General features: G+C 33.3%; 4 protein-coding genes, 5 non-coding genes and 1 pseudogene across 13 annotated transcripts; 2 read left to right on the forward strand and 8 right to left on the reverse strand.

Annotated features, from left to right (window-relative positions):
• Nucleotides 1-397: 397 nt before the first annotated feature.
• On the forward strand, nucleotides 398-1,028 carry LOC147925336 (PMP3 family protein At1g57550-like). Its single transcript, XM_087493101.1, has 2 exons — nucleotides 398-595; nucleotides 714-1,028. The coding sequence occupies exons 1-2, from the start codon at nucleotides 521-523 to the stop codon at nucleotides 795-797; spliced, it is 159 nt and encodes a 52-aa protein (XP_087349227.1). The 5' UTR covers nucleotides 398-520; the 3' UTR covers nucleotides 798-1,028.
• LOC104759012 (aspartic proteinase A1) lies at nucleotides 997-4,216 on the reverse strand. 2 transcript variants are annotated; one of them, XM_010481986.3, is made up of 12 exons: nucleotides 3,857-4,216; nucleotides 3,345-3,741; nucleotides 3,074-3,134; nucleotides 2,892-2,986; nucleotides 2,522-2,803; nucleotides 2,276-2,315; nucleotides 2,117-2,181; nucleotides 1,938-2,051; nucleotides 1,800-1,852; nucleotides 1,476-1,731; nucleotides 1,286-1,380; nucleotides 997-1,206 (listed from the first exon to the last, which is right to left on the reverse strand). In XM_010481986.3, the coding sequence occupies exons 2-12, from the start codon at nucleotides 3,732-3,734 to the stop codon at nucleotides 1,122-1,124; spliced, it is 1,536 nt and encodes a 511-aa protein (XP_010480288.1). In that variant the 5' UTR covers nucleotides 3,735-3,741; nucleotides 3,857-4,216; the 3' UTR covers nucleotides 997-1,121. The 2 variants fall into 2 exon arrangements, with proteins under 2 accessions (XP_010480288.1, XP_010480289.1); XM_010481987.3 differs by lacking the exons at nucleotides 2,117-2,181; nucleotides 2,276-2,315 and having other exon boundaries at nucleotides 3,857-4,024.
• A 190-nt stretch (nucleotides 4,217-4,406) lies between these two features.
• Nucleotides 4,407-7,587, reverse strand: LOC104759013 (aspartic proteinase A1). Of its 2 annotated transcripts, none has more exons than XM_010481988.2 (12): nucleotides 7,408-7,587; nucleotides 6,810-7,191; nucleotides 6,668-6,728; nucleotides 6,455-6,549; nucleotides 6,087-6,368; nucleotides 5,901-5,940; nucleotides 5,751-5,815; nucleotides 5,446-5,559; nucleotides 5,317-5,369; nucleotides 4,993-5,248; nucleotides 4,814-4,902; nucleotides 4,407-4,727 (listed from the first exon to the last, which is right to left on the reverse strand). In XM_010481988.2, the coding sequence occupies exons 2-12, from the start codon at nucleotides 7,182-7,184 to the stop codon at nucleotides 4,643-4,645; spliced, it is 1,515 nt and encodes a 504-aa protein (XP_010480290.1). In that variant the 5' UTR covers nucleotides 7,185-7,191; nucleotides 7,408-7,587; the 3' UTR covers nucleotides 4,407-4,642. The 2 variants fall into 2 exon arrangements, with proteins under 2 accessions (XP_010480290.1, XP_087349228.1); XM_087493102.1 differs by having other exon boundaries at nucleotides 5,470-5,559; nucleotides 7,408-7,575.
• Nucleotides 7,588-8,079: 492 nt separating this feature from the next.
• On the forward strand, nucleotides 8,080-9,205 carry LOC104759010 (uncharacterized). Of its 3 annotated transcripts, none has more exons than XM_010481983.3 (3): nucleotides 8,080-8,234; nucleotides 8,451-8,602; nucleotides 8,837-9,205. In XM_010481983.3, the coding sequence occupies exons 2-3, from the start codon at nucleotides 8,455-8,457 to the stop codon at nucleotides 8,998-9,000; spliced, it is 312 nt and encodes a 103-aa protein (XP_010480285.1). In that variant the 5' UTR covers nucleotides 8,080-8,234; nucleotides 8,451-8,454; the 3' UTR covers nucleotides 9,001-9,205. The 3 variants fall into 3 exon arrangements, with proteins under 3 accessions (XP_010480285.1, XP_010480286.1, XP_010480287.1); XM_010481984.3 differs by having other exon boundaries at nucleotides 8,087-8,267; XM_010481985.3 differs by having other exon boundaries at nucleotides 8,111-8,242.
• A 1,678-nt stretch (nucleotides 9,206-10,883) lies between these two features.
• LOC104760092 (F-box/kelch-repeat protein At1g24800 pseudogene) lies at nucleotides 10,884-12,677 on the reverse strand (annotated as a pseudogene).
• An 8,415-nt stretch (nucleotides 12,678-21,092) lies between these two features.
• TRNAS-AGA (transfer RNA serine (anticodon AGA)) lies at nucleotides 21,093-21,174 on the reverse strand. The gene has a single exon. It is a non-coding gene; the product is annotated as a tRNA-Ser (tRNA).
• A 1,194-nt stretch (nucleotides 21,175-22,368) lies between these two features.
• TRNAS-AGA (transfer RNA serine (anticodon AGA)) lies at nucleotides 22,369-22,450 on the reverse strand. Its single transcript has one exon. It is a non-coding gene; the product is annotated as a tRNA-Ser (tRNA).
• A 682-nt stretch (nucleotides 22,451-23,132) lies between these two features.
• TRNAY-GUA (transfer RNA tyrosine (anticodon GUA)) lies at nucleotides 23,133-23,217 on the reverse strand. Its single transcript is given in 2 exon segments — nucleotides 23,133-23,168; nucleotides 23,181-23,217. It is a non-coding gene; the product is annotated as a tRNA-Tyr (tRNA).
• A 1,386-nt stretch (nucleotides 23,218-24,603) lies between these two features.
• TRNAY-GUA (transfer RNA tyrosine (anticodon GUA)) lies at nucleotides 24,604-24,688 on the reverse strand. Its single transcript is given in 2 exon segments — nucleotides 24,604-24,639; nucleotides 24,652-24,688. It is a non-coding gene; the product is annotated as a tRNA-Tyr (tRNA).
• Nucleotides 24,689-24,930: 242 nt separating this feature from the next.
• Nucleotides 24,931-25,012, reverse strand: TRNAS-AGA (transfer RNA serine (anticodon AGA)). Its single transcript has one exon. It is a non-coding gene; the product is annotated as a tRNA-Ser (tRNA).
• Nucleotides 25,013-25,954: the final 942 nt, after the last annotated feature.

Genomic DNA, 25,954 nt, shown 5'->3' on the forward strand with positions numbered 1-25,954 from the left:
AATTTAGGATTTTCTTTTTGTTTTTAGAATTTATTGTAATTTAAAAGAAGAATTTTTGAACATGATGAAGATTAATTTTCTTCACTCAATTTAGACATTATTACTGTCGCTTATCGAAATAGATAGAAAATATAGTTCATGTTTTTCTAGAATAGAAAACAAATTCGTATATTATTATGGAAACATTGATGTATATAAATAGAATGTTCTTTACATGTTATGTAGTTCAATTTAATTACATGCGTTCATCCCATTTTTTTTTTTTTTTTTTTTGAACCGACGAGCAATGGGTGGTTGCGTCAATAACGCAAAGGTTCGTTGTTGGTGTGAAATGGAGCTCCTTCATTTTAGGAACAAACAGAGGACGAGGACGACGTTACACAATCAGATTCAGTTTCTTACCATATTTAACGAATCCATTTACTCTTCTTATGTTCTTGTTTATTCACAACAACATAAGAAGAAAGAACAAAATTCCTAACTAAAAAAAAAATAAAAAAATAGGAAAAAGGTAAGAAGAATGAGTAGCTTTATTGAAATTCTTTGTGCAATCATGATACCTCCTGTTGGTGTATTCCTCAGATTTGGCTGTGGGGTAATGATTTTTTTTTTTTTTTTTTTTTTGTCATTTCATAACTCATAAATATTCTATGTAACATTTGCCACTAATGGTAATTATTGTTCTCTTTTTTTTTTTGTATATACGTTTGCAGTTGGAATTTTGGCTCTCTTTGCTTCTAACGTTCTTGGGTTTCATCCCTGGACTGGTATATGCGATCTTCGTTCTCACCAAGTAGGATCACAACAACCATAACAAAAACACTGGATCCGTTCTTTTTTTTTTTTCTTTTAATTTCTTTTATAAGTTGTTATTTTGATTTTCAACAACGTTGCTTTTCAGATTTTTTCGTTTATGGATTCAGTTTGTATAATGTTTAATCTCTCTTGTTTATCTAGCAAACTTTTTGCTATGTTAGGTTTGTAAATTCTAGCAAGTTTCCCAAATTGTTATGATTTAGTTTGTGCAATGAGGTTTGAACTTAAAAGTTCTGATGGAGTCATCGATACACACAATGTACTTATGCGGATAATCATAGATAGATAAACCGGTGTACATAAGTTTATGTAGCTACTGCTATTCCGATTTGAAGATTGCCTGAATCAAATACGGTGTGGTAGGCTCCCATAAAGACATCCCCAATAATCCTGTATAGACACGACAGTCTTGGCATTAGAACACTTAACACTAATGGAAATAAAACCTGTAGAAATAATCCCAGCTTACCAGAGAGGACCAGTCGGTGAAGGCAAGTCGTAACCGGCAAACCCGCTTATGCACATCTCAGTATTTGAGAATGCAACTCGAGTTTTGAGAATGTACTAATACAATCAAAACAGCAAATAGACTATTGATATATAAACACTTCTTAGCATATTTTTAGGTAAAATATAATTGAAGTCTTTTTTTTTTAAACCTGTTGAGGGGTGAGAGAGAAGTGGTTGCCTCCAATTGTAAATGTAACATCTGGCATGTTTTCGATGTTATTGCAGTCGAAAACTGCCTCGCCTGCGGGACTGAGATGGCTCTCACAAAGCTGGTATACGTATTCAAACACTTTCTCTTTGGTTTCATTCATTTTCAGTTTTGTATGAATCCAAACAACAACCATCTCACAAACTTTACATAGAGCTGATGATCTTTCTTTCTCCACAACTGATTTTATTCCGGTCCTGCACACATCAAGATCGATTTTAATACCGATGTATAGTTTATTTTTCTTTGAATATTGCTCACATACTCTTGTCGGAAAACGCAGAGTCCGAGGTCTTTACACACTTGACGACGTGGCACCTTCAAGTAAACATCAGAAATATAATGATTGATAAGAATACTATGTAATGAAGTATGATCTACAAAACTGAGTAGAACATTTTACCTTTGAAACTAACAGATCCCATATCATTTCTCCATATTGAGAGATAATTTCATTGCACTCAGCACTTACAACTCCCTTAGCGCCAATTGCGTGGTTTATTTGTGCAATCACGGTCTGGTTTAAAGATAAGTTAAAAATACGTTTTTAAATTTAAGAACTAAAAGCAATGTTTTTCTTACAGTTGGTCCAGCAATTAGTGAAGTTCCTGAGTACATAATTGCACTACAACCTTCCTCACAAAAACCTATGCAAGATAGTTTACGACTTCATGACCCGCACATGACTAAAACATTCAGCATATGTAATTTAGCTGATGAGCTGATGAGCTATAGTTTTACCAGTTGAGTTGTTATTAACGAAGATATCGCCCATGTTAAACTGAAAAACATGAAAATTCTTAATGTTAGGTTAGGATCCCACTTCCCACATCAAAAGTGTGACAAGACCAACACTAATATATAAGGGACATGCGCCTACCATGTATTTACCAACACTTTTTTTTTTTTTTTAAATTTTGAAACGTATAGACCAAGTAATGTCTAAATCATAAGAGAAGAGATATAGACCAAGTAATGTCTTCTCACCTGCCAATAGCCTTTTCTAGTGACAGGGACATAGGTGTGGTTGCCTTTGAAGTGAGCCGGATCAACACCGCCAAACACAATCTCACCTCCAACTTCAGCTTTGGTATCACGGTTTAGCCAGAATGAGAAAACTTTATCCTTCACTAGTCCTTGATCCACCATGTTGTACCAAACTGGTACCGCATTTCCGACTGAAATCTCCTGAAATCCTAACCCGAGTAGACCATCAAACTTTGCTAGGAGATAAGTGAGACTCCTTTCGCGTGTAGCTTCGATAAACTCCTGATTTGTTTTTACGGAAAATTTAAGTGTAATGCAAAATTTGATTTCATTACAAACCAGATGAGTTTTTGAAAACACAAATCCAAACCTGATTCTTGACTACAAGATCACCAACTTTCACATTGTCCTCGCTAAAGAAGCCAGACATCGAACCTGACCCATATTTTATTGTACCTGGCTTTCCTGTTACTCAAAATGTGATTCAAAGATGATGAGATTGGCTATATGGTTCTAATAGATTATTAAAAACATTCTTTGTAAATTACATACCATTCTTGGTGTATGTTTTGGATTTGGTGGACTTGTACTTGGGATGGAGATAACAAGTTAGCTGAAGAACACAAACATAGACAAGACAGTCAAGACGAGACAACATACGCCAAACGCGATAAGTAGCATTTTGTATCCAAAATTGTTATTATGATTCTAGTTTGTGCAATGTATCCAACATACGCCAAACGCGATAAGTAGCAAATGGTTCAGACCTCATTGCACAAACTAGAATCATAATACCATTCTTGGTGTATGTTCAAGAACTCACGGATAAGTAGCATTTTGAAGATGGAACCCAAAGATTGGAACTTCCGGTATCGAATAGAACTTTGAATTCTTGTGGAGGCGTTCCGATTGCAATAACTCCATAGTATTGAGCGTTTAAGTAGTTTTTAAGAATCACCTGATGATCATGGTCACTAGAACCACCTCCTAAAGTAGCAAAAGAATGGTAATAATCTGTGGGATGTTGTGAATGTGAATATTTCAGCTTACTGATCACTCTGCTGGCTCTTATATCGTCAAGCTCAAGCTGTCTCTTCTTCAGACCAACACGAAACAGATTAGTGGAGGTTGTTGGATGAAGCAAGATTGCTAAGAGACAGAAACAAGTGGCTTGATGGATAAATTTGTTTCTTCGTGCTTCAGAGGAAACCATCTTTATCCTGTCATCATCAACAAAATATTTTAACTTAAACTAGACTTATAGTTAGTCATGGAGAATGCTGGATTTAAAAGTGAAAGAGATGCTGGATTTAAAAGAGTCATGGAAAAACAAACCTCAGTAGACTGGAGAGGAAAAAAGCCACGCCAGAAGGCAGACTATGAGAGGAGGAGCAAATCCTTAGTTACTGATTTTTTTTTTCTCATACATTGTCTCTCTCATTCATTATCCTGTACATATTTTTCTTTGTCCAGTGAAAATCATTGGTTTTTTGGGGTCGAACTAGATTTTCATCTTGTCCTCTTCTATTATTAAAAGATAAAATGTTTTTTTTTTTTTTTTTTTTTTTTTTTTTTTTTTTAATAAATTTATGGTATATGCTATCATCGTTCTTCTCACCAAGTGCTAGGAACCACAACCAAAACAAACAAAAATGGTTCTGTTTTTTTTTTTTTTTCTTTTTTCTTTTATAATTTGTTCTTTTGTTTTTCAACAATGTTGCTTTTCAGATTCTTTTTTCATGTTGCGGTTATGGATTCAGTTTGTAATGTTTGACCTGTCTTGTTTATATAGCTAACTTTTTGCCATGTTAGGTTTGTAAATTTTAGCAAGTAGATATCCAAAATTGTTATTATGATTCTAGTTTGTGCAATGAGGTCTGAACCATTTTAGGGATCATAAACGGGTTTGGAAGATTGATGATACTATTACATACGTGATATAAACTCCTAGTTGTATGAACATTATATCTAAAGACTGATGATTTTTTTTATAACATTATAGGAACGTACGTAACTATATTATCTTAAAAGTTCTGATAGAGATTATTACATGGAGTCATTGATACATAACATACTTATATATGCGGATAACCATACATAGAGAAACAGGTGTACATAAGTTTATGTAGCTTCGGCGATTCCGATTTGAAGATTTTCTGAATCAAATACGGTGTGGTAGGCTCCCATAAAGACATCCCCAATAATCCTGTATATAATTAAGAGACAGTCTTGACCTCAAAAGACTCTTAAACCAAAAATGGAAAAAAAAAATGTAGAATCATCCCAGCTTACCAGAGAGGACCAGTCGGTGGAGGCAAATCGTAAGCCGAAAACCCGCTTATGCACATCTCAGCATAGCCTACTCCAGTTTTGAGAATGTACTAAACCATCAAAAGCAGCAAATAGAATATTAATATATGAACACTTCTTAGCAAAGTGTTAAGGTATATAATGTAAGTCTTTTTCTTAACTTGTTGAGGTGTAAGAGAGAAGGGGTTGCCTCCAATTGTGAATGTAACATTTGGCATGTTTTCGATGTTCTTGCAGTCAATAATTGATTCACCTGCGGGACTTGGAAGGCTCTCACAAAGCTGGTTTACGTATTCAAACGCTTTCTCTTTGGTTTCATTCAGTTTCAGTTTTGTTTGAACCCAAACAACAGCCATCTCACAAACTTCACATAGAAGTGATGATCTCTCTTTCTCCACCACTGTTTTTATTCCCGTCCTGCATACATCAGAATTTATTTAATACCGATGTGTAGTTTGCTTTTGTTTGAAAGATTGCTCACATACTCTTGTCCGAAAACGCAGAGACCGAGCTCTTTACACACTTGACGAGGTAGCCCCTGCAAATAAACATAAAAAACTTTTCTGCTATACTGATGAAGAATGTAATGTGCAAAACTGACGATAACATGTTACCTTTGATACTAAAAGATCCCATATCATTTCTCCGTATTGAGAGACAACACCCTTGCATTCCGCGCTTACGATGCCCTCAGCGCCAATAGCGTGGTTAATTTGCGTGATAACAGTCTGAAATGGAGACCAATTTTCAATTAGACAAAATATGCTGTCAAGTTTAATGACACTATGAGCATCTTCATTGTCACTCTAAAGACACTCATAATTAAATAACAATAAAATTAATTCTTAAAAATCTTTAGACACCCACCAAAAATTACGAGTAGAGAGATTAAGAGATTAAAAACAAATGATTTTCTTACAGTTGGTCCAGCAAGTAGTGAAGTTCCTGAGTCCATAATTGCAGCACAACCTTGCTCACAAAAACCTAGGCATGATAGTTTACGATAATCATGACCCGCACATGACTAAAACATTTAGCATATGTAATTTAGCTGATGAGCTAGATTTACCAGTTGAGTTGTTACCGACTAAGATATCGCCCATGTTAAACTGAAAAACATGAAAAAAAACTTATGTTAGGATCTCACATTAAAAGTGTGACAAGACCAACAATAATATATAAGGGACATGCGCCTACCGAGTTATATACCAACTGTTTTAATTAATTTAGAAACTTATATATAGTGTCTTCTCACCTGCCAATAGCCTTTTCTAGTGACAGGGACATAGGTGTGGTTGCCTTTGAAGTGGGCCGGATCAACACCGCCAAACACAATCTCACCTCCAACTTCAGCTTTGGTATCACGGTTTAGCCAGAATGAGAAAACTTTCTCCTTCACTAGTCCTTGATCCACCATGTTGTACCAAACTGGTACGGCATTTCCGACTGATATCTCCTGAAATCCTAACCCGAGTAGACCATCAAACTTTCCAAGGAGAAAAGAAAGACTCCCTTCGCTTGTAGCTTCGATAAACTCCTGAATGGGGAAGATTTAAGTGTAATGAAAGTGTGATTTCATTACAAACCAGATGAGTTTAGAAGGGGAAAAACAAAAATCCAAACCTGATTCTTAACTACAAGATCACCAACTTTCACATTGTCCTCACTAAAGAAGCCAGAGATCGACCCCGACCCATAAGTTATTTTACACATCTTTCCTGTTACTCAAAATGTGATTTAAAGATAACAAGTTTGGTTATATGATTACGTACTATATATATATGGTTCTAGCTAATAGAGTATTAAAAACAATAAATATCTATATAGATTACATACCATTCTTGGTGTATGTTTTGGATTTCGTTGACTTGTACTTGGGATGGAGATAACAAGCCAGCTGAAGAACACAAACATATACAAGACAGTCAAGAAGAGACAACATACGCCAAAGGAAAGATAACAAGTTCAAGAAACTCACAGAGAAGTAGCATTTTGAAGATGGAACCCAGAGATTGGAACTTCCAGTATCGAATATAACTTCAAATTCCTGCGAAGGCGTTCCAATTCCAATAACTCCGTAGTATTGAGCATCCAAGAAGTTTTTAAGAATCACCAGGTTTTGTTCACTAGAATCACCTCCTACAACAGCAAAAGACTGGTAATCTGAGGGATGTTGTGAATATTTCAGCTTTCTGATAACTCTGCTGGCTCGTATATCATCGAGCTCAAGCCGTCTCTTCTTCAGACCAACACGAAACAGATCACTGGAGGTTGTTGGATGAATCAAGATTGCTAACAGACAGAAACAAGTGGCTTGATGGATAAGTTTGTTTCGTGTTTTGGAGGAAACCATCTTTATCCTGTCATCATCAATTTCACGGTGGAAATTAAAGAATCATTGGTATCTCGTTTCTCGTTCTTGATTTCATAAATTAACTTATTAGAAACTCATCAGTTCTTGAAGCAACTAAAAAAGTAAACTCATCAGCCATGTATAGTAATAATAACACAGAGAGAGACCAAAACAGAAAGAGAGATTGGATTTAAAACTTCAAAAGAGTGATGGAAAAACAAACCTGAAGAGGAAAAAAGGCCTGGCCTGAACTTCTCTATGAGGAAGAGCAAATACTTCTTTAGTTACTAATAATTTGGGGTTTTTGTTTTATCATACACTCTCTTATTTTGTTATCGTGTAGATATTTTCTTGGTCTAGTGAAAATGAAAGATTTTTTTTTTTTTAATGTGAACCATGTGATGACAAAGAATGGTTTAAATCTATCTAGATAAACGGTGTGAATAATTATAGCGGTTAAGGCGGACAAATCCATCTGCCGATTAAACTGCTTTTTGTTTACCATTTGTATTAATTTTAGTCTATAGTAGTACAGTTCAAATAGAAATAAAATCGTAGCGAACCAGTTACAGATCGTTTTTACTTACAAATACAATTGGACTGCAATGGTTTGCTGTCCACACTTAAAACAAAACGGTCTGGTCCAAGACGGATTTATCTGTCCTAACTGCGGTTACCATTCAAATCTAAAATATTTTAGTTATTTTTTTTTTATTTATTTTATCTTTGAATCAATTTTTGTAGTTGAAAAATATTTTTATTTTCTTTCAGAAATTGTTTTTTAATATTAATTGAACTTATATTTAACTCAAATATCTTATTGTTGTAAACCGTGTATCACGTGGAACCGACCATTATTGAGACCGGCCCATTAAGATAGTTTAACAGTTATTGGGCTACCCATATCGGCCTAATTTAGACACGAAGTCGCGCTAGTTAGTTAGCTTTCTCTGATGCTCTTCATCTTCTTCCGTCAGGCTTTTCCGGCGACACAGCTTGAAAGAAAGAGCACTACTCATCACCGGAACGACTGAGATTCCCCTGATTCTGGTATTTTTGTACGCAGATTCATCCAATTTTAATGTCCGTTCGACTTCCTTGAATCTATAAACTAGAGAGTTATTGTGTCGATATCTAATTTTTGAAGCTGTCCTTTAACTGTTCGATGAAATGCTTGAGTGAACATCGTTATCACAAAATCGAGACTTTTCGTTTTTCTTATACTAACTCAAGTTTGAGGGTTTTGTTTTGTTGTTGATTATATAGAGAAATGGCGTTAAGGCAGAAGTTAGGATGGTCAGAGGGAGATCTAATGAGATCAGATGCTAAGCCATGTTCAAGACTGATGAGACAAACTGCTGCCATTTTCACTGTTGGTGGAGCTATTGGTTTCTGGGTTCTCTGCAGACTTCACTATGGTAATAATATATTTCTCTCTTGTCTTATCATTAATAGTTAGATTTGTCTGTTTGAAATATTGGATTTTTAGACGTTTTGGGAAGCAGTTGGTTTTGCCTTGTGCCTATTTGCCATGGCTTGATTCTCGGTGCTGGTTTGTTTTCGTGGATTTAAAATTCCAAGGAACATAGAATAGTTGAGACAAATCTAAGATATGGGAATGTTGTCTCGTGCCATCTATGGGAAATGTGTAGGTCCTAGGATCACAGTGCCAAGGAGTTTACGGTGGGCGGGGTGCGGTGCTGTGTCTGTGAGCACATCTACTGCGATGCTTGTCCGTCTCTTCAGCCCTGAATGTGAACCACAAAACATTGCTGCCTATGATCACATCAAAACCCCTCAAGCTTCACTCCCTTAAACCATCAGTTTCTGGCTTAATATATAATGTGTATGGATCTCATCTTTTGTACATTACGTTGCAATAATAGTGTGCATTTTTCAATGTCGACACTTAACAATACCCAATGTTCCTTTATTTTATTGTGTTTGATGATGACTGTAGCATAATTGGATACTCTTCTCTTTCGATGTAGTCTTCAACTTTATAAAGCTTTTGTTGACAAGGGAAGACTTTTTGATTAAGTTATTGGTTTGGTCGAACTTTTCCCTCAAACTAGTCATGGTTGTTATATATCCACACCTAGCTTGAGCTTTAGCGTGAAACAAAGCTCGCAAAAAGAATATTGAAGCAATGACTTCGTGGAAATACCTGCCAGTAGAAGATGAGTAGGAGTTTGATCACCAACAAATCTCAAGCATAGTTATAATCGACATCAATATGTTTTGATTGTGAGCGAAGAGCTAGGATTTCAGTGATATATAGACAGCATATAAGTCATCGCAGTAGAATGCGACTATATCAGCCTGTGGTTGTTCAATGTTGGGACTTGGGAAAGGGTCATTTCCAACCCTTACAATTTCAATGTGCCAATATCACAGGGAATATAACCTAACCAAGTGAACACTCCAAGCTATGGGGCCAAAGATATGTAAAGAAAGTTAAGTAAATGCTTTGACGTTCTCATGTTATGTTGCATTTTTATATCAATAACTATTATGACCTGTGGGACGTAACTTTTTTTTGTAAGTGTTCTATTTTACTACTAATTTTGTTAATATATTATTTTGTTAATTTTAGTGATTTAGTATATAATTCCGGTATACCATACAATAATTTTTGTTTTAGACAATATTAATTAAATTAATTTGATTCAATATATTTTATATTGGTGTTGTTAAAATATTAAAATGAGGATTTAATTCGTATTGAAGTATTATATTAATGACATTTTATTTTTTAGTATTATCAATTAATTCAATCTTGTCATGTCATATAACCCACCACGTAATATAACTCTTTTATATTATTTTAAATTTTTATTATGTTTAAATATTCATAATTTTAATTTTTTATTAAGTCTAGATATATCAGTTCTAAATTATAAAATTCTTAGAATTTTATAATTTTGTATAAACGGTAAATTTACTATATGTATGTTAGACACACACTTTTTATATTAATTGAGTAATATATGTTCGTTTAAAAAAAAATCAAATCACAATATATGAAAAAAGATTCATTTTTATTAACTTTATGTATTATATGATGATTCACTACATTTAAATTTTAACATCAGAAAGAGATGATAGGAGAATAATTTTTTTTATCGGTAATAAATGTTTTAAATATCTATATTAATTGTAGAACATTCTATATATGAATATTTAAAATATTTTAATTATATTTGGTTACAAAGATATTAGAGAGAGTTAACTAAACTTGTTTGGATATGAATATAGCAATTAATAGTATTAAATGGTAAATGTTTCCAAAAACATATATTTGAACACAAAGTGGTGTAGTTACAGTGGTATAGATTATTAATATGTCAAAATTTTATGATGGACAACCAATATAAATAAAAACGTCAGCAACAGTATTCGAACCTACATGGGCAAAGCTGTACCACCCGTCAACCAAAAAAAAATTTTGGCGGTGGATGTCGAGCGACACCAATAAGATCGATTTCAGTGGATGATGTGTGACGTTTGGGAATCCAGGTGCTTTCGTCTTAAAAATCCACATGATTTCTAGTCATGCCCCGATAACCACTCCGACACGACTACTTGTATATGAAAATAGACCTAGCCATTTATTATTCTCTATCATAAATCTCACTATTTTCACTAGTATAACCATGAAAGTGAAAGTGACAATAGCAATTATTTTTTTTAGCAAAGTGAACGACAATTTGACTTAGCAGTCAACAACGCAAGAAACAAAAATTGAACAAGTGACAGGAGATAGAAACGGAACAAAGATGATGATTTGACTAGCAGTTACGTTCATCTCCTACTTTCCTTTTGCGTCGTTGGTGGTTGATTTGCACTAAGCTTGGGAGATAAGAAGAGGAGCACACAAGAGGGGGGGGGGGGGGGGGGGGGGGGGGGGAAGAAAAACTTGCGGAGTATATCCGGAATTGCCAGATTCGCCGACATAGACATTGGGAGCTTCTCCGAGACTCACAGATTTAAAGAAACCGTCGTCTCCAATGATAAAAGCAGTGTGGTACCGGGCACTCTCGGTGTGTAGAAATCCGTCTACATCGAAAACCACGGCAACTTTCTCTTCCTCGTCAATGAAGAAGCTCCCAGAGTTATGGTCAAACCGAACAACATCAAAACTACTACTAGTGAGTAGTAATCTCATATCTACTTTCAAAAACTTGCTCCAGGACACAACACTAGGATCAATCTTCGTGGTAACCCAAATCTCCAATGTTTCAATTGAGTCATCACCCTGCTGATATAGCACAGCGAGCTGTTCTTCTCTAACACATGAGAGGGTCACAATATCTTCACTATAAGAGTGAAACGAAAGAGGCAGACGCGGTCCAAATCTCTCTGTTGTAAAATCAAAACAGAGTAAGAAATCTTCAACATCTTCATCTTCCAATCCAACGCTGGCTGGTTTGTGTATTGAAGCAAAAAAGTCACGCCTTGACTTCTCATGGGCAAAAAAATAAGTATTTCCCTTTAAAGTCACGCCGCATTGATAGTATTCTACCTCCCAGTCGGGTCTGACGTCTAGAATCCTCCATGACTTAGACCCAAAGTCATAGATCTCGAACCCAAAATAGTGTTTTAAATGGATGCAATTATCCACAAACCTCAAGATTTTGTAGTGGTTACGGTTGATGTCGTATCCCAGAGCCTACCTGTCTAGTATGTGGAAACTTGTATTGGGTCCTATCCACCTTGTTTGCCCCAGATAAGGGTTCCACACCACGAGCCTTGATTTGTCCTTGAGGACGCATAATAATAAGCCGTCGCAGTGAAAAACGGTAGATATCTCGACTTGATCAAGTTAAGGTTGATGTATGAAATCGACAATATAAATAATACGGATTTTAATGGGAATAAATCGGAACTGGTCCTTTTATTAACGATGAATTAAAGGTGAGAGTTTACGGAAAATATAATCTAATATCTAATCGCAATTAATACGAATATAAATGCTCTTTTCTCTCTGATTGCCAAGATTTCGGATCCAGAGCTCTGACAATGACCTATGGTATTTATAGTGGACCATCGACCTAGGGTCCCCTCTGTCTCTTCTGTAAATGACGATTTTGCCCTTGCGGCCAAATGAGCCAGATTCATGACTTTAGGCCCTAAACTTCTTGAGAATCTTCTGCTCGAGCCTCTTAGAATGTTGGGGGCGAAGCTCATATCCAACAGTAAAACTACCTACTTTATAGATAGATCAACCAAGTCTTCTTCCTTGCGGCGGAGATGGAATCTGACTGAATAAACCTTGGAATCCATCGTCATGAACACCAAAAACTGCTGCCTTGATGCTTCTGCTTCACCCACAATCCAATCTTTGGATAAGGCGTCCCATAATTTGCTAGTGGATCGCACTGCTGATAGGGATGTTATCGGAACCTTGGTGAGTATTTTCTCCCCTACCAGTTTCGGTGGAAGATCACATATTGTCTTACTACTCATTCTTCCAACTTTAGACAGACGCATCCGCCTCGCAACAAATATCACTAGTTATATATACACTAGTGGTTCACCAAGGGGCAAAATTTTTTTTTTCCTTTTTCTAATTATTCTTGCACCTTTAGGTTATTTAAATTGGCATAATAATTACATTTTCTCCTTTGCTATATATAAATTTCATATTTTTTTTGTATTTTTAATCAAACTAACTATATATATTCATATATATATATAGGGGATTGTATAGATACGATGAAATTGTAGATAAATTTACAATTGAGCAGAGCTCTAAATATAATTGTTATAGTGCTTAATTTGTTATCTATATTTATTTAAATCTGATTTATTTACTATTTAAATGGTTCATTTTTAAAAAACTAAAATTTTATTTATGATTGTAAGTACACCACCAAACCATTTGTTATCTAAGATTTACCCCGTGGCACACCACATAACCATTTTTTTTTTACATTATCTAATTTAGTTTGTTTGATTTTTTGTTTTGTTTGCTAAGACATATACTAAATATATTTTCAAAATCTCAGTTTGATAAAACTAACTACATATATATAGTTAGTTATTACCCAAGGGGTTATTACTATAATAGATCTTATTATATAAAGTATGGTTTCAAAAGTTACTAAGTCACCAACTTATGATATTTGTCAATTTCAAAAGTTAATAACTTACCAAATCGTGACACGTGTCAATTTTAAAAGTTACTAACTGACCAGATCGTGACACATGTCAATTTCAAAAGTTACTAACTTATAAGATCGTGACAAGTGTCAATTTTACATAAATTTTTAATTTTATAAGAAGAAATCTTAAAAAAAATCAAGGAATTAAAAAAATTACTAATCATAAAATAAATTATAAAGATAATCTTAGGATAAAGATACATGTAGTTTCTAAAAAAAATCCTTCTACAATATATAAATTTGGGTTTTGAAAGTTAGTCATTAACAAGATTTTGACATGTGTTTAGTTTATATCAATCTGAGATTTTAAAATGTGCAAAAGTTAATATTAATAGGAGGGATTTGAGATTACAAAAAAAACAATAATTTTTTTTAAAACAATATTAATAATGTAAAAAGATAATTTTCAAAAAATTAAAGTTATCAATATGAGATTTTGACATATGTAAAAGTTAATATTTAATAGGAGGGATTTGAGATTACAAAAAAAAACAAAAAACAATTTTTTTTTTGTTTTAAACAACATTAATAATGTAAAAAGATAATTATCAAAAATCTAAACATTTAAAAAAAATAATTATAAGGAGATTATATATATAGAAATATTTCATAAAATTCAAAATTATAACATTTATTTACTTATTTTGAAGTTTAAGTTATTAATTCTATAAGAAAAATCGAAGAGGGAATATGAAAAATACACAGTTAATTATTAATTCTAAAATATTCACTTCTACATAAACATAGATTGTCTCATATTTTTCATCTAACAAAATAATTTATTTAAAAACACTACTTTCAACTTTGTTCTATTAGTAAAACTTTTTTAAGTAAATTTTCTTTATTTTTTTAACCAAAAATTTTCTCCTACTTTCTTCTTTTTCAGTTTGGAATAGGTAAGATTAATATGTTGACCCCAAAAAAATGTAAGATTAATATATGCGTCTTCTTTTTCTAATAATGTACTTTAAAATTTATTGTAGTATTTAAAGATTATTTTATCAATTTATATTTTCATCATTGAATTATTTAAGATTCATATATTACCATGCGTATAATTTTCTATTTTTCTTTAATTATGTCAAATTATTTTTCTTCTAATTTCTCAACTTTGATTTGTTGGTCATAGAACCTTTTTTTGTGCAAACATAATTGTTACCATTCATTCAATCCCAAAGAGAGATAAAGAGTAAAAGCTCATCAACTTAATGATTGGATAAAATAGGATAATCAAACTCAAGCTTACAACAAACATAGATTGATAAATTGGAAAAACATAAATCATTGTTGATAGATCAATAGGAGCTCGGAGACAGAGGCTACATCATGGTGTGTCAAAGAAACTTCCGCGAATACATTAGAAAATTTAATATTAGTTACTATCAAAAGATTTTGTGATGTTAGTTAGAAAAGGGTCTTTAGATAGCTAAAAGACTTTGAACAAAAAAAAAAGATAGCTAAAAGACGTGAATATGTTCTCTGTACACAGGAGGAGGACAAAGCTGAGGTTCTCTCCATGGTGTGGGAGGTTGGACACAAAGTTATCTTCCTAAGGGAGGAAGGTGGAGTCAAAATTCTCTCTATGGTGGACGAGGTTGGACGCAAGGTTCTCGCCATAAGGGAGGCTAGCGGAGCTGAGGTTCTCTTTGTGATTGGTTATACACTATTGTGATGATACATCATTGATTAATATACTATATATGTAATATCTTTTTAGTGATTAAAGAAACTATGCAAAAGTAAACGTATAAATAGTTAGCTTAATGTGTTCATATAGACATTTTCTAGATGGTGGTAAAGAATATATTTGTAACATACAATATACTTAGGTGTAAAAAAACACTTTTAATGGTAACATACATAAGATTTTTGTAAATGGATATAAATCAGTGTATTATATAGCAAAAAGAAAATTTATAAATAATATAGAATAAATTTTAATATATTTTTGTTAGATTTAATTTTATTTACAAAACTTTAAACCCTCACATCGGGCAGGTCCTTATCTAGTTATTTACATAAACTCCAAATTGTAGATGAAATCTACAATTTATAATATATATATATATATATATATATATAACTTATTAGTTACAGTGTTGACTTTATAATTTAAGGTGTTAGACATATAGATATATTTGTATACACATTTTAATTTATTTATTTTATAAATATTTAGATATACCGAACTACAAAAAGTAATAATATTTGTTTTTATTAAATCTAACATATATATATATATATTTTTTAAAAATTTTGTCTCCCATGTTGGTCAAAAGATCTTCAACACTTTGCAATACTCTCAAAGTTGTGCATCTTGTTGGAAGACTCATGTAGTCTATCTTTACCTTTCATGTATCTTTGTGCTTTTAAAGTTGTATGAACATTCCTCTCTTGAGACTCTAGTTTTAATGAAATGTGTTTGAGACTCTAGTTTTAATAAAAAATGTGTATTTTCCCTTCAGATATTGTGATTTGAATTTTTTTAAAAAAACATATATTACTCAATTAATATAAAAAATGTGTGTTCAACATACATATATAGTAAATTTACTGTATATAGTAAATCATAAAATTTGAAGAATCTTATAATTTATGACTGATATCTCTAAACTTAATAAAAAGTTCAAAATTATAAATATTCAAACAGATTAAATTTTCAAAATAACACAAACGAGTTATATTACATGACATGTTATATAACATTACATGATTGAACTGATAATACTAAAAAATAAACTATCATTAATATGATATTTCAATACAGGTTAAATCCTTATTTTATTATATTAACAACACCAATATAATATATGTCGAATCAAACTGATTTAATTAAGATTGTAAAAATTGTTGTGTGGTATACCACAAATTATATACTAAATCATTATAATTAACAAAAGAGCACATTAACAAAATTAGTATTAAAATACAGTAAAACCTCTATAAATTAATACTCTATAAATTAATAAACACTATAAATTAATAAATTTTGCTAGTCCCAAGTCGGGACAGTATAAAAAATAATAAAATTCGATAAGATAATAAGATAATAATTTTTTTGAAATCCCTATGTAAAATATGGTCCCAATAGTATCATAAATTAATAATCATGTAAAATTACATACATATATATATATATATATATGCTGATATAGTAAAATATGTTTCTCTTAAACCTCATATCAATAAAACAATTGTTATATTGTATCTTTAAAATATAATGATATAAAATATTCTATAACATTCCGTAAAGCACGTCAAATTTTTTAAAGTTTTCAATTTCTAAATATGCATCATTTACATTTGGATAGATTGATAGACTATTAAAATACGATAATTGATATTCTTATTCATAAATTTGAATATTTATGTCATGTATATAAGTAAATTTGTCTACAATATTTGTAATTCATTGTCAAAAATATTTTTTAATTATTTCAAATTAAATTCCAATAACATAAAATTTACAACATCGAAAATTTTAATCTTATTCTGCAAAAATTGTCTCAATTCATTATTTTAAAAAATTGAGCAATTAAAAATATACCTATAAATTAATAATTATTAATTTACACTATAAAATAATAATTATTAATTTATTGATAAATTAATATCACTATAAATTAATAAAATGTCTTAGTCCTAACATTATTAATTTATAGAGGTTTTACTGTAGTATATTAACAAAAAAAAAGTTAAGAAAAAAACTTACCCTGTGGGTCATAATCTAGTTCGATTTTATTGTGAGAATGTTAGCATTTATTATCAAATAATTTGTTATTAAGACTTATCCCACAAAAAGTAGTAGTAAATCTGGAGATATTACATTTTTTGAGTTTTATATCTTAATTAGATCTTACCTAATATGATTGTGTCTTTAATTTGTTGATATAATATAGGGATGTAAATAAGTTAGCAAGTCCGATAGAAAATTTGTGTGATAATGAGATGAGATTTGCAAAGAAAAAAAATCAAATATATTTTAGAAAGTATCCAATTTGTGAAATCGGTTTAGATTTATAAAAAAAACCCGACCCGAGAAGGAAAAAAAGTGGCACAAAATTGTACTTCAAATCCTAATTTTTTTCCCGCAACCTACCATCTCGCAAGTTTAGAGTTGTATATTTTTCCGATTATGTTTGTTTTGATTTAGGGAATAATGTTAATGCATATTCTTATCTTGATTCTAATTAGGACTTGATTTTATTTCATTCCATCATCCACGATATACGTATACAGGGTGATTGATATAAGACATATAAGTATTTACCAAAATGTGTTTGCAATTATTCTATCTTAATTATATGTTGCCTAACATGTTGCTGTATTTAATTAGTTCCTATATTATAGGAATGTTGGTTAATATAGTTAATTAGTGTTATATCTCTATTTAATTATATACCAAGATCCGATTTCCGCTGTATTTAATTAGTTCCTATATTATAGGAATGTTGGTTAATATAGTTAATTAGTGCTATATCTCTATTTAATTAAATACCAAGATCCGATTTCCATAATCGAGTTATTATATAATATATTAACAAACCGACCCGTTGGAAAAAAGTGTCACACAAAAGATGAAGATCCGATTTTGTCAAATCGGTTTAAAACTTAAAAAAACCTGACCCGTAACAAAAAAAAATAGATGACACAAATTTGTACTTCAAAAATGTTAAGATAAATATATATATACTAGTATTATACCCGGTGCTATGCACCTAAATTATATTATATTATCTTAATTGCATTACAAATTTTACAAAAATAAAAAAAATGTTAGGAATTTTTATTTTTGTGGTTAATAAACTCAATTTACAATTACATAACACACATTAACTAATTTATAATATGTCGCATTTGTTGTTTGTGGACGATAGTATTTTCTTCTGCAAGGCCGATAAGGATCAAAGTGGGGTAATTTTGGATGTCTTAGGGAAATATGAGGCGTTCTCGGGACAACAAATTAACTTTGATAAGTCCTCAATTCAATTTGGACACAAGGTTGAAGAGGTGGTGAAGCGGGAGGTCCAGGGTGTGTTTGGGATATCGCATTTGGGAGGGACGAGTTCATATCTAGGGATACCTAAGAGCCTAGGATAGTAATAATTCCAATGAAAGTTACATTTATAATTTCATTTGTAGTGAAAGTGTTTTCTCGTTTGTTCGGGATAGACTACAGGGTCGAACAAATGGTTGGACAGCAAAAAAACTTTCCGGAGGAGGAAAAGAGTTCATGATAAAATCGGTTGCCACTGCGGTTCCGACTTTTGTTATGTCATGTTTCCGGTTGCCAAAAACAGTCACGTCTAAACTTACTAGTGTAGTGGCAAATTTTTGGTGGAGCTCGGGACAGTTTGGAGGTATGCATTGGTTAGCCTGGGAGAAGTTATGTGGGAGTAAGCAGTTGAGTGGTTTGGGCTTTAGGAATGTTGATGATTATAACACCGCTTTGTTGGCTAAACAATTGTAGCGGCTGATTGAGGCACCAGACTACCTTTTTGCACGGGTTTTCAAAGGCAGGTATTATAGGAACTCTATTCCTATGGATCCAATACGTTCATACTCTCCTTCCTATGGGTTGCAGAGTATCGTTTCAGCTATATCTTTGGTAAACAAAAGCCTGATTAAACGAGTTGGCTCTGGAGAGTCTATATCTATATGGACTGATCCATGGATACCAACTCAATCCCCAAAACCAGCTTTGAGCAAGGGACCCTTTCAGGACCTTTCGTTAAAAATATCACATCTCATTGATTGCCAAACTAATTCTTGGCGAATGGATATGCATGAGCATTTTATTCCGGAAGATGCTGTTTTGATCGGGGGTTTACCATTGGGTAGTTCTCAATTGGAAGACTCGTTAGGTTGGCATTTTACGAAAACCGGTAGTATACGGTTAAATCGGGGTACGATGTGGAATGTTTGTCAAAACAGAGGTCTTCTCAGGTTACTCGGTACGGACCGGACATCACCCCTCTATTAGCGGGAGTTTGGAGGGTGGCCTGTCCACTGAAGATTAAGCATTTTATGTGGCAAGTCTTATCAGAATGCATATCGGTTTCGGCAAACCTGACGCGGCGAGGTTTTGCATGTGATTCAGGTTGTGCTCGATGTGGGGCTGATGAGGAAACAGTTAATCATGCTACTTTTTGGTGTCCGCCATCTCGACAGGCTTGGGCTTTAGCTCAGGTTTCGGTTGGTCCAGTTTCTTTTTTCGACGGACTCCCTGTATGCCAATGTGGATCATTTCCTGGGTTCGTCCAATCCGGGCTCCCAAACAGCGGCCTTTCCTTGGATTATGTGGTATATATGGAAGGCTCGAAATGCTCGCCTCTTTGAGAATCTTCTGGAAAAACCAGAGGATGTTGTTCGGTTAGCGTTGGGGGAGGCGTCTACATGGTTGCAGGCTCAAACAGAGGATGTGGACGAGGTTTTAGCCCAAGGCCCCAACGATTCTAGTGTTCGGGAACCGGGGCGCGTAGGTTAATTGTCTACTGTTTTCTCAGGTTATCGGTATTTTGTCGATGGATCGTGGAAAGCGGAGGATGTTTTTGCCGGTGCAGGTTGGGTGTGTTTATTCTCCCAGGACTTTTCGCCGACGAGGGGCGCCGCCAATTTCCGATGCAGCCTCTCCCCATTGCATGCGGAAGTAGAAGCCTTTGTTTGGGCTCTGCGGTGCTTGATTGGTCATGACTTTCGAGAGTTGGCTTTTTATATAGATTGGCTCAGACTTGGTGAAGATAGTGTCTTCTCCTCAGGACTGGCTGGCTTTCAAGATATACTTCGATGATATCAAGATGGACAAGGAGGAGTTTTCTTCTTTCTCTTTATCTTTAATTTCAAGAAATGCTAATGTAATTGCGGCTTCTTTGGCAAGCCACGCGCGTACATCTCTGTACCATGTTTTGTTTGTAAACGATTTTCTTCTCATTGGCTCTCATGAGATGATCTTTTGTTGTCCTAAAAAGATGCCTTAAATTGTTGACTTAGTAAATATTCTATTAAGGTAGAATCAAGGAAGATAAATTAGAGATAAGAAGATATAAAAATTTAATTTTTATTTGGTTGTAACATAGAAACAATTTACCTACAATACAAAAAAGAAAAGAGTTCCTTACCAAAACATGGTGTAATTAAAGATCAGTTGGAAGCAAATCTTTGGAATGATGTTCTACTTTCACAAACGTTTCAAAGATGAAGATCTTAACTTCCTTTGACTTTCTCAAAAATGGCTTTTCTCTCTAGTTTTTAGTGATAATTGGAGACAAATCAATGGAAAAATAAAAAAAATGGAATAGAGAACTGATACCGGAGAAGAATAGAGATTTTTAAAAAATAGTGAGAATGGTAGATGAGTCTAAGCATGACTCAATTTATAACCTAGATAAAAAAGATTAAAACCATAACACTTGTTCGGCTATCTTTATGTTTCAAGAATTATAAAACATTTTCTGAATGCGAAACAAATTTTTTTGATATATTTTATATGCATATAATATTCGGTTTTTATTATAAGATTATACGCATGTAGATGATTCAACATAGTACTATCGATTTTAAAATTATGTAAAAGAGTAGTAGAAAAAAGGTGAGTTAATTAGTAAATTTAACGTTGTCATGTTGTGTTGCATTTTCATATCACATTTGTATTTTACATAAAAATAATATGAATGAAAACCAATAAAGGCTCTATAACCTAACAATACACAATTTTAGAACTTACACGCACAATAGATGAAAACGTGAACGGCAGGATTCGAACCTGCGCGGGCAAAGCCCACATGATTTCTAGTCATGCCCGATAACCACTCCGACAAGTCCACTCTAATACAAAAATAGACCTATCCATATACTATTCTCTTTCATAAATGCTGGTGTTCAGTGAGAATTGTGGATGAGTCTAAGCATGACTCACTCGATTTATAATCTAGATAAAAAGATTAAAACCACAACGCTTGTTCGGCTCTCTTTATGTTTCAAGAATCATATTGCATTTTCTGAATTCGAAAACAAATTTTTTGAAGAGCTCCTTTGTTGATGTATTTTACATCTAGTTATCTATCTGCATGTAATACGTAGATGTGGGCTATGATTGTTTATATTATTGGAAAATTAAGGCATACAAATCGTGGAAGAAAGTGGCAAAGGGTTCTTCACAACGCTTGTAGGAACGTTGACGATTCGTAAGCACTAGCCACGAGCCTTTAAATATAATTGTGCATATACAACTTTAATTTGATCTTTCAAAAACACTATGATCATATGGGTTTTAAAAGCATAGAATAGAGGAAAGCTCAAAGTATTTTTTTACTTAGTGTACTATAAAATCATTTCTTATGCTATCACAATTGTATAAACCTAAAACATACCAATCGAGTGAAAAAAGAATTGGATCAAAAGCTTTTGTTTAAGTGTTATTTTCTTGCCAGCGTGCACTGTTAGATCCAATATTCAAAAAAGAGTAAAGGTCTCAACGCTATAAAAACCCAACATGTGGGAGAAAATTCCGACCTACCGGATTCGAACCAGTGACCTAAGGATATTCTGCTTCAACTACAGTCCTTCGCTCTACCAACTGAGCTAAGGTCGGATTGTATTATAGTTGATGCATGTGTACTTTTCTAAATAATCTATGAATAAAAAGATTTGCGTAACTTTAGAATACACAAAATGAAAAAGGCTTTAGCCCATAAGATCTGACCTATCAGATTCGAACCAATGACCTAAGGATAATCTGCGTCTACTACAGTCGTCCGCTTTACCAACTGAGCTAAGGTCGGTTTTTCTTATAAGATTATGAGCATGTCGATGATTTGACATAGTACTTCTAATCGATTTTAAAAGTACGTAGAAGAGTAGTAGAAAATAGGTGAGTTAATCACTAAATTTAACGTTGTTGTGTTGCATTTTCATATCACAATTATATTTTACATAAAAATTGGATGAAGGAAAACCATTAAAATCTCTATAACCCAACAATACACAATTTTAGAACTTACATGCACAATATATGATAACGTGAACGACAGGATTCGAACCTGTGCGGGCAAAGCCCACATGATTTCTAGTCATGCCCGATAACCACTCCGACAAGTCCACTCTAATACAAAAATAGACCTATCCATATACTATTCTCTTTCATAAATGCTGGTGTTCAGTGAGAATTGTGGATGAGTCTAAGCATGAATCACTCGATTTATAATCCAGATAAAAAGATTAAAACCACAACGCTTGTTCGGCTCTCTTTATGTTTCAAGAATCATAATACATTTTCTGAATTCGAAAACAATTTTTTTGAAGAGCTCCTTGGTTGATTCATATTACATCTACTTATCTATCTGCATGTAATACTTAGATGTGGGCTATGATTGTTTATATTATTGGAAAATTAAGGCTTTTAAATCGTGGAAGAAAGTGGCAAAGGGTTCTTCACTACGCTTGTAGGAACGTTGACGATTCGTAAGCACTAGCCACGAGCCTTTAAATATAATTGTGCATATACAACTTTAATTTGATCTTTCAAAAACACTATGATCATATGGGTTTTTAAAGCATAAAATAGAGGAAAGCTCAAAGTATTTTTTACTTAGTGTACTATAAAATCATTTCTTAAGCTTTCACAATTGTATAACCCTAAAACATACCAATCGAGTAAAAAAAGAATTGGATAGAAAGCTTTTGTTTAACTCTTATTTTCTTGCCAGCATGCATTGGTTAGATCTAACATTCAAAAAAAGAGTAAATATCAGAACGCTATAAAAACCCAACATGTGGGAGAAATTCCGACCTACCGGATTCGAACCAGTGACCTAAGGATATTCTGCTTCAACTACAGTCCTCCGCTCTACCAACTGAGCTAAGGTCGGATTGTATTATACTTGATGCATGTGTAATTTTCTAAATAATCTATGAACACAAAGATTTGCATAAGTTTAGAATACACGAAATGAAAAAGGCTTTAGCCCATAAGATCCAACCTACCAGATTCGAACTAGTGACCTAAGGATAATCTGCGTCTACTACAGTCCTCCGCTCTACCAACTGAGCTAAGGTCGGTTGTTATTATAAGATTATGCGCATGTAGATGATTCGACATAGTACTCCTAATAGATTTTAAAAGTACGTAGAAGAGTAGTAGAAAAAAGGTGAGTTAATCAGTAAATTTAACGTCGTCATGTTATGTTGCATTTTCATATCACAATTATATTTTACATAAAAATTAGATGACGGAAAATCATTAAAATCTCTATAACCCAACAATACACAATTTTAGAACTTACACGCACAAGAAATGAAAACGTGAACGACAGGATTCGAGCCTTCGCGGGCAAAGCCCACATGATTTCTAGTCATGCCCGATAACCACTCCTGCACGTCCACTCTTGTACAAAAATAGACCTATCCATATACTATTCTCTTTCATAAATGCTGGTGTTCAGTGAGAATTGTGGATGAGTCTAAGCATGACTCACTCGATTTATAATCCAGATAAAAAGATTAAAACCACAACGCTTGTTCGGCTCTCTTTATGTTTCAAGAATCATAATACATTTTCTGAATTCGCAAACAATTTTTTTGAAGAGCTCCTTTGTTGATTCATATTACATCTACTTGTCTATCTGCATGTAATACTTAGATGTGGGCTATGATTGTTTATATTATTGGAAAATTAAGGCTTTTAAATCGTGGAAGAAAGTGGCAAAGGGTTCTTCACTACGCTTGTAGGAACGTTGACGATTCGTAAGCACTAGCCACGAGCCTCTAAATATAATTGTGCATATACAACTTTAATTTGATCTTTCAAAAACACTATGATCATATGGGTTTTTAAAGCATAGAATAGAGGAAAGCTCAAAGTATTTTTTTACTTAGTGTACTATAAAATCATTTCTTATGCTATCACAATTGTATAACCCTAAAACATACCAATCGAGTAAAAAAAGAATTGGATAGAAAGCTTTTGTTTAAGTCTTATTTTCTTGCCAGCATGCATTGGTTAGATCCAATATTCAAAAAAGAGTAAATATCAGAACGCTATAAAAACCCAACATGTGGGAGAAATTCCGACCTACCGGATTCGAACCATTGACCTAAGGATATTCTGCTTCAACTACAGTCCTCCGCTCTACCAACTGAGCTAAGGTCGGATTGTATTATACTTGATGCATGTGTACTTTTCTAAATAATCTATGAACACAAAGATTTGCATAAGTTTAGAATACACGAAATGAAAAAGGCTTTAGCCCATAAGATCCGACCTACCGGATTCGAACCAGTGACCTAAGGATAATCTGCGTCTACTACAGTCCTCCGCTCTACCAACTGAGCTAAGGTCGGTTGTTATTATAACATTATGCGCATGTAGATGATTCGACATAGTATTCCTAATCGATTTTAAAAGTACGTAGAAGAGTAGTAGAAAAAAGGTGAGTTAATCAGTAAATTTAACGTTGTCATGTTGTGTTGCATTTTCATATCACAATTATATTTTACATAAAAATTAGATGACGGAAAACCATTAAAATCTCTATAACCCAACAATACACAATTTTAGAACTTATACACACAATAAATGAAAACGTGAACGACAGGATTCGAACCTGCGCGGGCAGAACCCACATGATTTCTAGTCATGCCCGATAACCACTCTGGCACGTCCACTCTTATACAATAATAGACCTATCCATATACTATTCTCTTTCATAAATGCTGGTGTTCAGTGAGAATTGTGGATGAGTCTAAGCATGACTCACTCGATTTATAATCCAGATAAAAAGATTAAAACCACAACGTTTGTTCAGCTCTCTTTATGTTTCCAGAATCATATCGAAAACAATTTTTTTGAAGAGCTCCTTGGTTGATTCATATTACATCTGCTTATCTATCTGCATGTAATACTTAGATGTGGGCTATGATTGTTTATATTATTGGAAAATTAAGGCTTTTAAATCGTGGAAGAAAGTGGCAAAGGGTTCTTCACTACGCTTGTAGGAACGTTGACGATTCTTAAGTACTAGCCACGAGCCTTTAAATATAATTGTGCCTATACAACTTTAATTTGATCTTTCAAAAACACTATGATCATATGGGTTTTTAAAGCATAGAATAGAGGAAAGATCAAAGTATTTTTTTCTTAGTGTACTATAAAATCATTTCTCATGCTATCACAATTGTATAACCCTAAAACATACCAATCGAGTAAAACAAGAATGGGATCGAAAGCTTTTGTTTAACTCTTATTTTCTTGCCAGCATTCATTGGTTAGATCCAATATTCAAAAAACAGTAAATATCAGAACGCTATAAAAACCCAACATGTGGGAGAAAATTCCGACCTACCGGATTCGAACCAATGACCTAAGGATATTCTGCTTCAACTACAGTCCTCCGCTCTACCAACTCAGCTAAGGTCGGATTGTATTATACTTGATGCATGTGTACTTTTCTAAATAATCTATGAACACAAAGATTTGCATAAGTTCAGAATACACGAAATGAAAAAGGCTTTAGCCCATAAGATCCGACCTACCGGATTCGAACCAGTGACCTAAGGATAATCTGCGTCTACTACAGTCCTCCGCTCTACCAACGGAGCTAAGGTCGG

The sequence above is a fragment of the Camelina sativa genome, chromosome 16 (assembly GCF_030686135.1).
Source record: "Camelina sativa cultivar CO46 ecotype springtype chromosome 16, ASM3068613v1".
NCBI lineage: Eukaryota > Viridiplantae > Streptophyta > Magnoliopsida > Brassicales > Brassicaceae > Camelina > Camelina sativa.

Excerpts from the sequence above, each read along its gene's own strand:
- LOC104759010 (XM_010481983.3), top strand. The coding sequence starts at position 8,455 with ATGGCGTTAAGGCAGAAGTTAGGATGGTCAGAGGGAGATCTAATGAGA. Across the intron at positions 8,603-8,836 it reads TCTCTGCAGACTTCACTATG|GTCCTAGGATCACAGTGCCA; the intron begins GTAATAATATAT and ends GGAAATGTGTAG.
- LOC104759012 (XM_010481986.3), bottom strand. The coding sequence starts at position 3,734 with ATGGTTTCCTCTGAAGCACGAAGAAACAAATTTATCCATCAAGCCACT. Across the intron at positions 2,987-3,073 it reads CAAAACATACACCAAGAATG|GAAAGCCAGGTACAATAAAA; the intron begins GTATGTAATTTA and ends TTTGAGTAACAG. Across the intron at positions 1,381-1,475 it reads TCTCTCTCACCCCTCAACAG|TACATTCTCAAAACTCGAGT; the intron begins GTTTAAAAAAAA and ends TGATTGTATTAG.
- LOC147925336 (XM_087493101.1), top strand. The coding sequence starts at position 521 with ATGAGTAGCTTTATTGAAATTCTTTGTGCAATCATGATACCTCCTGTT. Across the intron at positions 596-713 it reads TCCTCAGATTTGGCTGTGGG|TTGGAATTTTGGCTCTCTTT; the intron begins GTAATGATTTTT and ends ATACGTTTGCAG.
- LOC104759013 (XM_010481988.2), bottom strand. The coding sequence starts at position 7,184 with ATGGTTTCCTCCAAAACACGAAACAAACTTATCCATCAAGCCACTTGT. Across the intron at positions 6,369-6,454 it reads ATCTTGTAGTTAAGAATCAG|GAGTTTATCGAAGCTACAAG; the intron begins GTTTGGATTTTT and ends TTCCCCATTCAG. Across the intron at positions 5,941-6,086 it reads CTAGAAAAGGCTATTGGCAG|TTTAACATGGGCGATATCTT; the intron begins GTGAGAAGACAC and ends CATGTTTTTCAG.